This window comes from Anoplolepis gracilipes, chromosome 10 (genome assembly GCF_047496725.1).
Source record: "Anoplolepis gracilipes chromosome 10, ASM4749672v1, whole genome shotgun sequence".
In the NCBI taxonomy this organism is placed as follows: domain Eukaryota; kingdom Metazoa; phylum Arthropoda; class Insecta; order Hymenoptera; family Formicidae; genus Anoplolepis; species Anoplolepis gracilipes.
The window spans coordinates 10,374,351-10,391,195 of record NC_132979.1 but is presented as its reverse complement, the minus strand read 5'-3'; the positions used below and the strand labels follow the sequence as shown (position 1 = coordinate 10,391,195).

Below are 16,845 nucleotides of genomic sequence, written 5' to 3'. Positions count from 1 at the left end.
ACAACCAATGATAATCACCGACACGCCAGGATCTTCCTTCGATAAAGTTGCGATGGATATTGTAGGACCACTACCGAAAACCGAAAGAGGCAACGAATATATTTTAACGTTACAAGACCAATTAACAAAATTTTGCATGGGAGTACCGTTACCAAATCAAATTTCCGAAACCATTGCGAAGCTTTTGTGGATAGATTTATCTGCATACTCGGAGCACTGAAGGCAGTATTGACAGACCAAGGACGGAACTTTATTAGTGATTTAATGAAGAAGGTTGCCAAATTATTCAAAATTCGCAAATTTCGCACAACTGCCTTTCATCCTCAATCAAACGGGTCACTAGAACGATCACACTACGCATTAGGAGAATATCTGAAATAATATGCAAATGAACAAAAACAATGGGATAGATGGATCAGTCTCGCGATATTTAATTATAATACCAGCGTACACGAGGCAACTAAACACACTCCATACGAACTAGTTTTCGGTAAAATAGCGAGAATTCCATCGAACCTCTCACATCAGAAGATAAATTAGCAAGCTACGACGAATACTTAATAAATCTAGTCACACAGTTACATACGATTCAAAGAAACGCGCGCGATAACGTCATACAGGCAAAAATTAAATCAAAAACCCATTATGATAAGAAAATCAACCCACAAAAATTTAAACCGAGAGACCAGGTATTTTTGTTAAAAGGTCCGAAACCAGGTAAATTCGAAGATCAATATACTGGACCTCACGAAGTTTTAGAAATCTTAAATAAAAACAACGTAAAGGTTAGGATAAAGAAAAATAGTCGAATTGTACATCCGAATCGGTTGCGAATATCACATATCAGACCAAATGTTAATTAATTATATGCACTTTCAGATGGATTCCAGAATTAGGAAAATTGTCGCAATAATAACAATGTTAATGATTAAATTTTATCAAACACATGGAATAATAGGCTACGATTGTGGATCTCCTGCAACAAATTTAACTACCTTATCGCTATTAACTATCGGCGAATGTGACATTCCAGTACAAAAAGTTAATCAAGATCAAATATACCTTCAGTTACTACAAATCATCGAATTCGAATCTGTACAAGTAATACAATGCAAAGTCGAAATCGACCGGATAATCAGGAAATAGGGAATGTTCTCTCATAGTATGGATGTGTATAACGGAAAATATTCATACGTGGAAGAAATACCTCGCGAAGCATGCAAACGAATGCATAATCAAGGCAGTTATCAATTAGGAAGTACATACATATCCGGTTTAAAATCTAACCAGACAACCATGCGACCAATAACGCTCGCTGGCAGCGTCGACAATAGCGGAGCATGTATCGGAGGAGCATACTCCGATCCTTATGGAACATGGGCAGATATAATCGTACTAGCGAGTGTAAAAATTACATTGCAAGATTATACCGCCGACGTACGAATAAATACCAACCGGGTGCAACTCAGATCCGGCGTCACGTGTGAATTTGGCGCTACATATTGCACTGACATAGAAGGAGGAAATACATACTGGGACCCTGTACCAACCGATACTTGCAAATTTTCCAACTACGGATTACTATTCGAAGGATATGCACACAAAGTTATCGACAACAATAGAGATCACCCTCAAACAATTTATTCATTAGTCACACAAGAAGCCATTTTCGCGCTAACTAGTAAAGGGAAACAAGACGTTTGTGGATATTTACTCGTCCGAACTGAACATCCAAAATTACTGATTTTCGAAACAGTACGCGGAAGCGAAATTTTCAAGAAATATTCTCGCACTTCAAATCTTGATATGTTCACCTACATGAACTCGAAATTCGTGTATGTAGAAAAACACATCCGCACTCAAATAAACGAACTATATAGAAATGTATTACAGCATCAATGCAAATTAGAACGAAAAATGTTACGAAACGCACTAGCCATAGCTAGCCAAGCACCGGATATTTTTGCATATCATTTAATGAATGGACCTGGATACATGGCTTTCCGAGCAGGAGAAGTAATTCACATAATAAAATGTGTGCCAGTCGATGTAAAACTCGCGTGAACCAAGGAATGTTACGACCAATTACCAGTTATTAGAGGAAATCAAACACACTTTTTAATGCCTCAAACTCACATACTATTACGACAAGGAACACAAACCGCCTGCAACCCGTTCGCACCTGCCATGTACCTTTTGGGAGATTCATGGTACAAATTTTTACCGAATCCAGTGGACACCCTACCACCAACCATTATGAAACCATTAACCAAACCTACCTGGAAGTACATAAGCCCAGGGTCACTCGCAACCAGCGGCATATATTCTGAAAACGAACTGAAAGAACTAAGAAATCACATAATGTTCCCCGTTGAGCGGCCCGCACTTCTAAATACGGTAGCAAGGGGAGTAATGGGAATGTCCAGTTCACTACAGGAAGGATCAATCTCCAACCTTCTAGACGAAGCTTCAGTGGAAAAAATAGCCGCCTCTGCTTGGAAAAAATTTTGGAACAAATTTCTGATTTTCGGAAATATTAGCGCTGGAATAATCGGAATATATTTAACCGCAAGAGTTTCTAAATTAATCCTAGACACACTCGTGCACGGATACGCACTACATACCGTATATGGATGGTCACTGTATTTATTTGGAGCAGTTTGGGATTCTCTCACTCATCTTTTATTGCATCTAGGACGACAAAAACGTTCCGAAAAGATACCGCCGAGTGCACCGCACGAAGACAATAAAACCATAACAAAACCAACTACGCAAGGAAACTATAATCCAGACACTTCAGAAAGAAACGCGATATATCCTCTGCTGCATACACGAGAAAATGCGAATTATACATTAGAACTAAAAGAATAAAAATAGATATACCTCATAATCACCCATAGAAATAATAATAATAATAATAACAGCAATTAGAAAAAAGGGGGAAATAAATGATAAAAATAATAAAATTGATCAAACAATACACGCAGAACGGTTTCTTTTTCCACCCCCTTTCCCTCCCTAAATATAAAAAAAAACCCCACCTTTCTAATCCACACTAAACTATTTTAGAAATGGAAATCAAAGGCATCAACACTCATGATTTAACCCGTGGACGCCTGGAAATACGAACTATCCAGGTGGAATCCCCACATCTCATATGGCTACACCTAAAAAACAGCGAGAAGGACCTAGCAGAACTTCTGGAAGAATTAAACTTCCGGATGGATCGACGACATACCTACCTCCACATATGGCCCGAACACCTGAAAGAAAACGAACCAGTTGCCGTAAAGATAAAGGACCTATGGCAACGCGGTCTCATTACTAAAATAAATAGGACAACGAGCATGGTAAAAATCGATCTAAAGGATTGGGGAGCGACCATCTGGAGACGGATGTCACAAGTGTTTCTCCTAGAAGACCGATTTCGAGAGCTCTCGTGGCAAGCCATCAGGTGCGGCCTAGCATATACGGCCCCCTCTTGGAAAACCACCAAATGGCTACAAAAGACGATCGCGCTATGCAAGATCCTAGCAGAAAAACAGGAAGGGTGAATGAAAATAGTTCACCCCCTTGGCGACGGGGCCGCCATGATTAAGTTGATTATATATAACCAATATAACGACGGCGCTTGCAATTTACGAGACTCATTAATCCAACTAGGGCATGCTCAACTTAGCGACTGCGCTAAAACATCCGTATCGCCTACCATTTAAAAAAAAAAAAAAAAAACCTACACTTTCCTTTTTATTGCATTAATTAAAATAAGGATAAAAAAAAATACATATATACATATATATAACACTAATAATAATAATATTAAAATCATTATAAAAATATATATATATATATCCCTCCTTTTTTTTTATATATTTGTTCAATTAATTAACGTAAAAACTAAAAGAAAAGAAAATTTTATATATTTTCTACAAACTATATATATAATATATATACATACACATATATATATATGTATATATACCTTACTATATTCACAATATTACGTAGCAACATTATTCTATAGCATTACATATACATTGCATGATTACGTTAACATATGTATTATATCATTATAAGATAGTTTAATATCCACGTAATAATAAAAAAAAAAAAAAAAAAAAAAAAAAATATGTGTAAAAGGAAAACAAAAGAAATAGGAAGAGGTTTTGGAGGTTGCCTTTTTCTTTCCTCTTTTTTTTCTTTATAAACAAACAGCGTGCGAAAACATAGACACATAAGCAAACCTAAACGAAATTCGTGGAAAAGAAAAATATATCTCTCCCCTTTTTCTGCAAATGTTGGGTTTCTCCCCAACATTTGTCTAAGGCGGGGGGTGTTACGTCCTGTCGGCTCCACGTTTTTCTTCCCACGAAATGAACAATAATCGTCCGATCACAAAAAACGGGTCGCGCAATAAAAAAAGAATCGTTATTATCAAATAATGTTTAGACCTACTAAAAACGATATCTAAACAAATACCGGAAGGGATCAATAACGAAATCCTCTAAACAACGAAACAGACAAACACAGCTGCATAATCTTAAGAAAGAAACAAATAATGCCGCTACGCACTGTCGGCTCCACGTTTTTTCTCCCACGAAAATGAAGCAATAATCGCCCGACTAATCATAAAAGGGATCGCGCGACGAAAAATATTTTAAAACATTGAAACCGATGTTCAAAGGAAACGACCGAAAAGGATCGATAGTGAGATCCTCTAAATGAATAAATCAACAAACATAACTGCATAATCCTAAGAAAGAAACAAATAATGCCGCTACGCACTGTCGGCTCCACGTCTTTACCTTCTATAAAGATAAAGCAATAATTGCCCGACCAGTCGGCCGTATAGAGGGCCGCGGAACGAAAAAAATGTTTTAAACATTAAAATCAATGTTCAAAGAAATGACCGAAAAGGACCGAAAGCGAGATCCCCTAAATAAATAATGGATAAAAACAGCCGCATAATCTCAGGAGATAACCAAATGAAGAATCTCCAAATTTCCTAAGAGGCCGTACAGAGCCCACCAATCAGCAACAATCAAAAATTAGGAGGAGAAAGATCTCACCGAACGACAGCTTTTATACGTCAAAATCTCAAAAATACTCCCGCCCAAATTGTTAACACGCCCTCAAGATTTAATATAAAAAGAGAAGACTCGCGCATTACGATCAATCCAAAATTTAAAATCAGATTCATTTCGGTCGTTCGCTGACTCAAGCAATTCGTCTACACTACGGGAGTTCCGTTTACGTCTCAAAAACTATTAGAGTCAGTGCTCAACAAGACCACCCGCCGAGTAAGACCACAACTACACCAGCAGCTAAAACGCAACCAATCTGCCTAAGTAGTAAGTTTAATTTCCTTCTCTTTTGTTTGTTTTTTTTTCTCTTATCGTCTCCTTTCCCCTTTATTCAACCTTATTCTTTATTTAAAGTGCCTAAAATCGCGCCGACCCGCCGATTCTCGCGAGCCAATCGAGACAATAGATCGGACGACACGACCGAGAACGAAATCAACAGTTTAGATTCCCCCTTTTCTTCACCGCAGTATTCGCGCTGCTCCACCCCGTTAAAAACCCTTTTCTACTCATAGTTACCCTGAAGTAGATTTTACTTTCCCATCGTATTCCCCCGTACCCCTTTCACCTTCAGTCATCGATATATCCGATGACTCACCGCCGTCGTCTCCTCTAACATTTTCCGATTCCTCGTCCGTAATCCTCTCGGATAATTCATCGAACCACACGATAGAATTACCCGACTCCTCTTTGGAATACTCTCCAGCAGACTCTGACACCTCTGCGCTCCCCTCCTTAGTATCAAAACTTGCATCCATATCCGATTCCGCTCTCCTCAGCATTATAGATAGCGTCTTCGAAGACATCGACATCGCGCCGTAACACACATAACACCGTTCCCAAATTATTATTTTTTTTTCTTATTATAAACTATTGTACAAATACCAACCAGAATAAAATCTTTAGACTCGTTCCCCTTCTTTTCTGGTTGATGACCTCCGTACTTTTGTAACACCCGCGATCCACACACACAAATACACACACACAAATAATTTTAAGGCGGATTTGATAATATCAATAAAGTTATATGTAGGGATCAATTGAATAAATGTTCATTTAAAAATTAAATGATCGGTAAACTTATTTAACTCCCTCACTCCCTCCACGCGAAAGATCACACAAGGTCCCGTCCCGCGTAAAAGAGATTCGATTCTCTTATCAAAAAGGGACCACCAAGAGAGAGCGTTCGCATAACAGGGTAATAACGACACCCGTCGTTTACCTGTTTGCTAACCTGCAGCTCGCTCGACCGAGTCACTCGTCGATAAGACTTTTGACATCGGAACAGTTCCTGTTACGCCCTTCCTCTGACCATCCTTTGTACGGGCCTGGACGTAACAATTGTAAAGGATACGGACTCTTTAAACGAACAGTATTTTCCGTTATTTATGACCTTAACTGACAATAAATACTGTTGACACTCACACATATTTTTAAAGCTTGACAGATATCATTAGATTAATTGCACGCTTAGTAATGACTGTGAAAGAGTCGGAGAATTTTTAATTTTTTCGGCTGACCATCATGGGTTCAAAACGTGCAACATTTTACTTTTTACGTCCATTATAATTGCAAGTATTGTTATATATATAAAAAAAAATTTAGTGTGTTCATAACTACAATTTTTATACTTTATTAGAGATTAAGATTTAATATAAGTGGCTAAAGAAGCAGTGCCAAAACGTACCACAATTTTATGTAATCATTGAAGAAATATACAGTCTATCCAAAAACATGTGCTCGGTATAGTCTTCATTGACATTCTTAATTTGATATATAATATATAATTAAGCATATAATATATAGTTTACTGTATATGCACTTCAAGGTCAGTAATTTATTTTAATCGATCTATATATGTATAATAGTTAAATCAAAAAACGTTTTAAGAAGAGTTGTTTGCTTTTAAGACATAATCTTTGATCTTACAAGGAAAGGGTTGGAAGTGTCCCCCTCCGATTTTAATGAACTTTGAATATGTTGTAGTCTAGGTCAAAATAAAAGTTTTGTGGTTTTTAATGTATTTTAAAACTGCATAATCAGATTTTTCAAAAATTGTAGGGGGAAGGGGGATGTCGAAAAATATGACATTTTCGAAAAATCTGATTATGCCGTTTTAAAGTACATTAAAAACCATAAAATAATAAAAATTAGAAACTTTTTTTATCTCTCTTACCGTTTCGACGGTATTCGCTCAGAAATATAAAAACCGATTTTTTTCAAGAGGATGTTTCACACCCTTAACCGGCATAAGAGCACATATAAAAAAATACGAGTCTCCTATTTTGACCTAGACTACAACATATTCAAAGCTCATCAAAATCGGAAGGGGACATTTCCAACCCTTTCCTTGTTAGATAAAAATATTAAAAACATATTAAGACATATTGACATAGATTATTTTTAAATTTTTAAATTGAAGTCCATATTAATGGATATCTACATTATACTGAACTATTTTTAATACTGTGGATACTGCGGGTCATTTTATCAAGATTTGTGAGAAGGGGAGTAGTAGTAGTAGAAGTAGTAATAGGATTAGCGGGTGAGACTAATAGAGTCCCTAATTTGTAACCTAGATCTGAAAGTTTCTCTGTAACCTAACCCCGCTGGTTATTTAAGGTTGATTAAGACAAGCTCGGCTTGTTCCGCCAAGCTACATAGGTTAACTATTTTTATTGTTATTTAGATCGTATTTGATCGAAGGAGCGAAAGAGTTGGAATCTTTGGAGAAAGATCCGTTAAAGAAAAGAACATTCTTCAAATTATTATACGCTCTATGTTTCTTCCACGCGATAATCCAAGAACGACGAAACTATGGTCCCCAAGGCTGGAATATTCGATATGGTTTTAGCACTTACTTAATTAACATTTTGACCTCACATCTAGGATCTTTCAGCATCAATATTTCTTTTAGATTTCAACGAATCTGATTTGCAAATATCCGCCCAACAACTTAAAATGTTTGTTCAGGATTACGAGCAAGTACCGTTCAAGGCAATCACATATCTTACAGGTGAATGTAATTACGGAGGTAGAGTAACAGATGAAAGAGATAGAAGGTGTCTCATCACTATTCTAAAGGATTTTTTCAATCCGGACGTAATTACAAATCCGAACTATTCATTTGCGGATATCGGTCCAGAGTACACTATACCGAAAAAGTACTTGCTATTTCACAGTCTTAATTTAAATGATTGATTCTCTGATTAATCTCCAAAGATAAAAAATAGAATTGAATTTATTTCATATACTCTAGAAACAAATAATAAATATAAAAAGTAACGAATAATAAATAATAAGTTGGACCAAGCGTTGAGAGTCGGTGCATACCCATTAAGATGCTACCAAGACTTATTTTAAAATTTTACGTTTAAGAAACTTTCAATTAGAATATCTCAGAAACTAAAGCCATAAAAAGGTTATAACATCTAACAGCACTTTTATTATAAAATATTAACACGAACTTTTGCTTACAATCAGTTCGAATAAGATTAATGCAGAAATATGATAATCATAAATCAGAATTGGTACATTTCTCATCAATTTACTCTTCAGTTTTACGTATTCTTCAGTCTCACGTATGTATGCTTACACGCACATATATCATTCGATTAGAGCAAAGTTTCAACTTAAAAAGCTATTATTGGAATTGCGATATGATGCTTTTTAAGGGAGTTATGAGCAATAAAAGTCAAAATGCTCATTTTCTATTTAATCGGCGATAACTCAATAACAAAAAATCATATACAAATAAAAAAACAATTTTATAAGGAAACTTTAAGCTTTCACATTAGAAAATTTAAAATTTTTACAGATTATTTTTTAGACGCGTGACAGGTCCACAAAGTGAGAAAAATTTTACATTTTGTTCTGCTGGTAGTTTTCCACGTAAAAATTACTAAACTCACAGAAACATAATAATGATGAGCTTTCGAAAGCAGAAATTTTACGCTTCAGAACTTTTTTTATAGATTTAAATTTTGTTCAGTTTTAACGAAGTTACAATTAGCTGGAATTTTGTCTAGTTTTTTAAATTTAGATTTTGTGAGGAGTGCTTAAATACGGAAAATATAATACCAAAAAGATTTTTTGAAAAAAATAAATGCTTAAACCAACGGCAATCAGGATTCAATGGTTTGAGTCTAAGCACCTATTTTTTTCATAAAATCTTTTGGTATTTTCGCATTTAATAAAGTACAATATATATTTAATATATAAAATATAAGTCTCAAGCTTTATTTTGTGTCGTAGTTGCATGTAACACGTCGTAATCAAAATTATTGTTCATACAAAAATAACAAAATCGCCTTTTTTACTACATTTAACAAAGAGCATAATCTAGTTTTTTCATAAAAATTATTGATATCATCAATTGAGTTGCTCATTTTTTAAATTAAATTCATATTTTTAGAAAATAAGAATTATGCGTACAAAACTTCTGTTTTACAACTTACAAAAGTTTATATTTTAAAAATACATTTAAAAATAAATTCTTTCTTTGCATTAAAAAGAAGCAGTTACAAATTCATCAGAGAATCTAACATTGAGATAAGATACCAATTTACCAATTTGTATATGACATTATGCATTAAGTATATATAAATATTTACGAATAAAAATATATAACAGACATGGTTATGAGGACTATGTGAAACATATACAATCGATTCCCTTGAATCCATTACCGGAAGTGTTTGGTCTCCATGTAAATGCAGGAATAACTCGCAATCTTGTACTCACGGCTAGCTTATTCGATTCTATGACATTAATACGGAGTGCCATAATCGTGGGTGACACTAGAAAGCAAAATGAAATTTTATTGAATATGAAGAAGGATATATACGAAAGAATACCGGAGTTATTTGACATCGAAGAAGCTCAAAACCGCTATCCAATTACGTACATAGAATCAATGAACACTGTATTAGTCCAAGAATTAGAGAGATATAATGATCTTTTGGCAGAAATACGGAATAGTTTAACAACATTGGAAAAGGCAATAGAAGGATTCATAGTAATGACGCCATTGTTAGAGGTATGTTTCACTTATGCACAATTAAATTATGAAAAAATATTTGTAAATATTGCAATTTAAAGTTTTAAGTAGTAATGAACGCACGTGTGTTATTTGTAAATATGTGTGTATCCAATATTTATGGCATCTAAAATGTATGGCGTGACGTATTGAATGTCAAATGCTGTTAAATACTTATTTTATGCAAGTTCCTTTGTCTCTCACGTCGGGATGCTTATCATACTATTAAAAAAAAATGACCTAGAAATAAATACATTAAGAATTTAATAAATGTTCAAAAACATCAATGCAGCGTTGTAGCCGAAAGACGAAATGATGAATCAAACTTAATAACAAATGTCAATTCTTTGATATGCTTATATTATTCGTTTCCTCATGTCAGCTATCGTCGTCGGCGGTCTTACAAAAACGATGTCTTAATAAACCCCACATGATAAAAAATTTTGTGTTAAATTTAACACATTTCTCGTGTCCCAATTTGTACACTCTAATTTTAATGTTAATTTAATAGAAGGCAAATATGTAAACAAATAACACAAATAATATGTAAAAAATTAACACAAAAGTGTGAATTAGTGTAAGATTTACTTGTTAATTGTGTTGTTTTAAGTCTTAGAAACGGTAAATATTAACTCAACGCAGAAAAGTTAAAATAACATAACAATAGTATGTTATATTAATATAAGAGTATGTTAAAAATTTAACACAAAAATTTCTACACAAGAAAATTTCAACAAAAATACAAAATGTTTTTTACCATGCATTAAAAAAAATTAAGCGAAGATAGATCAGGAGAACGGAAGCGATACATTTAAACACAGTAAAATTCGACATGGTTCAAATAGACACGAAATTTTGGACACCGTTTACTTCGACACCGTTTATTTGGACACCGAAATGAGATCTATAATTATACGATTTTACGTGGGTTTACGACTTTTTGTGCAAAGCAAGGTACAATTCATATCGTTTGTGCTTTGCATGCGTAACAAGGTCTATAATTATACGATTTCACGTAGGTTTGCGACTTTTCGTTTTCGGTGTCGAACTAAACGATGTCCAAATGAACAGTGTCCAAATGAATGGTGTCCAATTGAACAGTATCCAAGTGAACAGCGCGCATTTTTTTGTGTCCAAATGAACGGTGTCCAAATAAAGGACGGGATCCTATAGGGCACAATGCTAATTGGCCAGTGAACATTAGGATCTTCTGATTGGCTAACTGTGCTGGTTATCCTAGGCATCGGTCAATATGTATTGTGTACTATCGGGATGTGTATTAATGGGACCCTTCCCCAAATAAATGGTGCCTAAATGAATGGTGTCCAAGTGATCAGTGTCCATTTGAACCGTGTCTATTTGCAACGTGTCCAAGTGAAGGTCGTTCCGGGAGAACGAGATGGCCATTCTATAGGTCCTGCATGTCCGTTTCATTTCTGAGGGAACCTTTCATTCAAAAAACGTTGAACTCTTTGGTGGTTATGTGCTGGTGCACCATCATACTGAAACCAAGCATTAAATCTTGTGTGGTAATCGACATTTTCAATAAAAGTCGGTAAATTATTATACAGAGAATGCAAATATTGTTGCCCATTTAAAATATCGTCAAAAAAGTAAAATTCTATAAAATATGCATTAAGAATCCCATACCAAACATTCAAGCTTCAATGTTGATGTGTAATCTGCCGAAACCATCGAGGATTTTCTTCCGCCCAATTGTGGCAATTATGTCTGTTTAACTGCCTAGTATTGTGAAGTATTACTTCATCATTAAACAAGACATAAGAGAATATACATAAAGAAATCTGGGTCTTCCCACAACGTATTTTGTGATCACCTACAATATTCGACCCTATGTATTATATCATTATCAGACAGTATCTGTGTGAGAGTCACATGGTAAAAGTGAAAATTTAAAGATCATAAATACTTGGAAGCTATGCTTCTTAAAATACCAAACTCGCTCTCTATTTGTCGAATACTTACATTTGGATTCATAACAAGCATCTAATACAGCAATAGTACGCACATCTTCAATATTATTATGCTCTCTAGGTTGTCTATTTCATCTCCGAATCCTGCGTCTTTCGCGATGCTCTATTACGCGAATCGTACTATCATTTGAATAAGAGATCGCCTTCTTCTAGGAAACCTCTGACGATATAAAGCTGCAGCTCTGCGATAGTTACTTCTGCACTCACCAAGCATTAGAAGTATATCGACAATCTCATTCACGTTGCAATCAGGCATATTGATCAGATATCAAATAACCAGAGTAACAGAATAATTACGAGCTACATATAATTATTTAAAATATACATACATATAACGAAATGCCCTCACCTTAAGTGACCTTGTCAAAATCAGGTCAAGGTCATTAATGTTTTTTTAAATAAAAACGTCTATTTTTTATTCAAAATTGCAGTATTTTGACATAAAATACAATATCATTTCTCGATTATCTTACCCTAATACTTTTATGCACAGAATAATGAGACAAATCAATTGGCGTAATTAAAACACATAGTTATCTTTAAGAAAAAATCTGAATTTGCAACTAGCAGTTACACATTTTTACTTTAACATAATTATTGTCAAAATACTGCAACTTTGAAGTCTTATAACTCTAAAAGTATTTAATGAAAAAACATTTTATTATAGTGTTTCGGAAAGCTCTCGAGATAAGTTACAAGAATATGTAATAAAAAATAGAGGTTTTCATTTAAAAAAACATTAATGATTTTGACCTGATTATGACAAGGTCACTTAAGATCAAGTCCACATTTCCATCATATTGCCCTCTTCAAACCATGCAACTTTTGTCTGAAACATTTTTCAATAAAATCATCAATTCGTAAGATAATCGACCATATCACTTAAAATGAAACACCTTGTATTATATATGTATATATATTGATATTTTAAGAAAAATATCATATTTAAAATACCATAATTATTTATTATTGTTGAGGTTATTTATATTCGCGTTCGCACGATGCATATACATAGAACCTAACTTTACATAAATTGTATATGTTGGAAAAAGAGAACAATACTCTGATGTTGCTTTCTCTTTCTAGACAGGTCACGTGACTCAGAAACAATAGCTGCGCTCATTCCAGTTAGGATGTAGTTCAATGATTGGATTGCAATTACCATGTGTCCGTTTATTATTGTGTCCGATTGGCATTGTGTCCGATTTGCACTGTGTCCGATTTGCACTGTGTTTGATTAGCAATGTGTCCGATTTGCACTGTGTCCGATTTCAACTACCGTGTGTCCGTTTCTTGTTGTGTCCGATTTGCACTGTGTCCGATTAGCAATGTGTCCGATTATCACTCTGTCCGATTTCAACTATCGTGTGTCCGTTTCTTGTTGTGTCCGATTGGACTTGTGTCCGATTCATTTCACCTACTGTATCCGATTTATTCTGTGAGCAACTGGGATTTCCCCGCAAAAACAGCGAGCTAAAAATAGATATCGCCGCTTACCGATATACCGACACCACCACCCGACATCGAGAACTGTAACATATCAGCAAATGAGATACACCGTAATTGTAAAATGAAGCAAAACGAATTAATTATAAGTCTACAGACACACACGCACGCACGCACGCATGCACACACCGAATGCACTATCCACAACACAGCGATTAGACATACACCCAACACACATCACACAATACACACATATATATTACTTGTACACACAATTTGCAATACAATAAAACGACTTTCAAAAACAGAATCTTGCGTCACAACTCGACTATACCTCGAACCCTGATCTCGACCGAGTTGTCCGGCGATCGTTCGCGGGAGCGACCGTAATATACATTTTAAATGTAATAAAAATATAGTAAAAATATGTTAACAAAGATACAATTTTAAAAAATTTAACTTTTTAAAACAAAGTTTTAAAATAAAACGTTCTCTCACCTAATTATTAAAAGACAATTACTTCCACTTATTAACATATATGTATGTAATGTTAATAACAGGAAATGCTCAACAATATATTTCAACATATGTTTAATATATATACGTTTAATATATATATATATATATATATATATATATATAATTAATATATATTAATATATATATGTTAATGACAGGAAATGGCCCACAATATACTTAATGCGAAAATTCCGCTCAATTGGATGAAAGCGTGCGCCTATCCTACTTTGAAGCGACTACCAAATTTCGTGGATGATCTTTCGAAACGACTTGGCATATTGCAAAATTGGTTAGATTATGGAAAACCAACGACATTTTGGATATCCGGATTCTCATTTGCGCACGCCTTTCTTACGGCGATTGCTCAAAATTATGCCAGAAAGTACAAGATACCAATCGACAAAATCGACTTTGATTTCGAGGTATGCCGAACTACCCGTAATAGCAAATATGTATAATAAAACATTAGATTAATTACAAAATAATTTTAATTTTTTATTAATGTAAGTTAGTTTATAAATGTAATATTTTATACATATATAAATCTCATAAAACTATTTTACATCTTCGTAATTATATTTTCTAATAATGGCAACGATATAAAAAGGTCTTCGTTCAGCGAAAATGTCGAAGTTATTTATTATATATCTTTTCAATTTTTAATATTTTATATATCTTTATAATTAAACTTTTAAATTAAAAATCTGTTAAAGCAAAGTTGACTTGAAATCATATAACTTGAAATTATTAGATATATTTAAAAATATATATATTTACTATTGTTGTGGAAATGTGAAGTGACTGAAACGTATTTTTCTCTTCGGGCAATTTAAATCAAAATACGTTCCGCATATCTTTCAACGTATAATTTCTTTCACTTTATATAATAAAATTAATTATAGCTAAAGAAGTGTTGTTACGTGCTTTTGATTTTTCAAGGAAACATATCAATATAATAACTATGACTTATAGCTCTTTTGAAATTATGCAACTTTTTAATAAATGTTCAGATTAACTTACAATTCATTTTTTGATATATACATATTATGGGGTATATTTTTAAATAATAAATGCTTTGAATTGTGTGATGCTATCTTTTAGTTCTGCTATCTTTTAGTTCTGCTATCTTTTCCTGAGATATGTGATTTTGAAACATTTATTTTTATTGGAGGGGTTTACTTGCACACCAATTTGACGGGAGCGTTCAAATTACCCACGTTTGGAATGGCTACTGTTAAATTTGATCACGTTAGAATTGACCTCATTCGAAATTGCCAAGTTCGAAATTTCCATGTTGCTTTTCCACCATGTCTTCTATAATATATGTAGAAATGAAAACAATTCACAAGCTATGTAAATTAATGTAAACATTAACTCTTTTTTTCCTAAAAATATTATTTTTACAATATTTCAAAATAGTATATCTTAAAAACCAAAAAGAAGCGTACTATAAAATTCAAAATGTGTATAACTTAGGAATATATATTTTTTATAAAATATACATACATATATCAAAATAAAAATAATCCGTAAGATGTAAGTTAATCCGAATATTTACACAAATCTTTTTGTATAACAATTTTTCACATCAATCATTTAATAAATATTTTATAAGTTATTTAAGATGTATAAATAAGGTGCCTTATACTCTGTTTTTTTAAATGACACATGATATTTTGAACTCTAGAAAGTAATATCCCGTTCCAAGGTAAGTTAATGATATCAAATCAAATATGTTAATGATACCAAATCAAATGCACGTACATACTGTTTATCAGATTTTATCTCCACGTAATACATCCTGGATAACATTAAAGAAGTCAAACATTTTATAACCTAAAAATATCTATTTATATTTAAAATCTATTTCAAGATCAACATTTGATATGATTGAACTCATTTTAGGATACTACCTTCTGATGTTCAAAATATTATATACCATTTAAAAAATATACTACATGTACTTTTATTTGAACAATTATTTCTTAACAATTATTGTTTTAGTTATTATTTTATTTCGGACACTTTGTATTGCTATTATATTAATTTAATTCTATTAATACAATATTATATTATTATATAATCTAAATAATGCATATATTATATTTATTATATTTTTGTAAAAACAAAGAAAGAAATATTTTTTATTTAGTTAAAAAATAAATCAACATTATTTAGGTAATTTCGATGCATCAGTCCAAGATAGTCAGTCCGCCTATCGATGGAGCTTACATTTATGGAATGTATTTAAGCGGAGCACGTTGGGACCTCCAGCGAATGTTGCTGGCCGAGAGTTATCCAAAAATACTGTGGGATCCTATGCCAATTGTATGGCTAAAACCCTGCGATGTGGCAATTATTTTTATCAGAGAGCGATACGAGTGTCCGCTTTATATAACATCAGCGCGTTTTGGTGTGCTCAAGACTACAGGACATTCTTCAAATTATATATTATCAATTTTTTTGGATACAAATTACTCTGTGAATCACTGGATCAAAAGAGGATTAGCTTTACTTTGTCAACTGGATGATTGAATATTTACATTTGTTTTATTATTAATAAATAATCCTATTTATACTTCTAATCAATCATTTATACTTATAATTAATCTATCATATAGAAAATATTATATTTTTATCAATTTTTCAATTTTTTAAATAAAAAATTATTATGATTCGCAAATATACGTCCTGATTATGAAAACAGAAAAGTAATAGTTACAATAGAATATAAAAGCTTATTATGTCTTTATTTTAAAATTATTAG

At 33.2% G+C, this 16,845-nt stretch overlaps 2 protein-coding genes, 1 long non-coding RNA gene and 1 pseudogene across 3 annotated transcripts; 3 read left to right on the top strand and 1 right to left on the bottom strand.

Annotated features, from left to right (window-relative positions):
- Window positions 1–729: 729 nt before the first annotated feature.
- LOC140670389 (uncharacterized) lies at window positions 730–2,871 on the top strand (annotated as a pseudogene).
- A 5,171-nt stretch (window positions 2,872–8,042) lies between these two features.
- Window positions 8,043–10,735, top strand: LOC140670388 (dynein axonemal heavy chain 12-like). Its single transcript, XM_072900946.1, has 3 exons — window positions 8,043–8,245; window positions 9,714–10,119; window positions 10,730–10,735. The coding sequence occupies exons 1-3, from the start codon at window positions 8,043–8,045 to the stop codon at window positions 10,733–10,735; spliced, it is 615 nt and encodes a 204-aa protein (XP_072757047.1).
- A 147-nt stretch (window positions 10,736–10,882) lies between these two features.
- LOC140670167 (uncharacterized) lies at window positions 10,883–12,669 on the bottom strand. Its single transcript, XR_012047478.1, has 3 exons — window positions 12,106–12,669; window positions 11,770–11,956; window positions 10,883–11,621 (listed from the first exon to the last, which is right to left on the bottom strand). It is a non-coding gene; the product is annotated as an uncharacterized lncRNA (long non-coding RNA).
- Window positions 12,670–14,239: 1,570 nt separating this feature from the next.
- LOC140670387 (dynein axonemal heavy chain 12-like) lies at window positions 14,240–16,613 on the top strand. The gene is made up of 3 exons (XM_072900945.1): window positions 14,240–14,500; window positions 15,766–15,786; window positions 16,257–16,613. The coding sequence occupies exons 1-3, from the start codon at window positions 14,240–14,242 to the stop codon at window positions 16,611–16,613; spliced, it is 639 nt and encodes a 212-aa protein (XP_072757046.1).
- Window positions 16,614–16,845: the final 232 nt, after the last annotated feature.

What these genes read in the sequence shown, in the direction of transcription:
- LOC140670387 (XM_072900945.1), top strand. Translation starts at nt 14,240, where the DNA reads ATGGCCCACAATATACTTAATGCGAAAATTCCGCTCAATTGGATGAAA. An exon ending in AAATCGACTTTGATTTCGAG is followed by an intron (nt 14,501 to 15,765) that starts GTATGCCGAACT and finishes TTTGAACTCTAG; the next exon opens with AAAGTAATATCCCGTTCCAA. An exon ending in AAGTAATATCCCGTTCCAAG is followed by an intron (nt 15,787 to 16,256) that starts GTAAGTTAATGA and finishes AACATTATTTAG; the next exon opens with GTAATTTCGATGCATCAGTC.
- LOC140670388 (XM_072900946.1), top strand. Translation starts at nt 8,043, where the DNA reads ATGTTTGTTCAGGATTACGAGCAAGTACCGTTCAAGGCAATCACATAT. An exon ending in GAGTACACTATACCGAAAAA is followed by an intron (nt 8,246 to 9,713) that starts GTACTTGCTATT and finishes AATATATAACAG; the next exon opens with ACATGGTTATGAGGACTATG.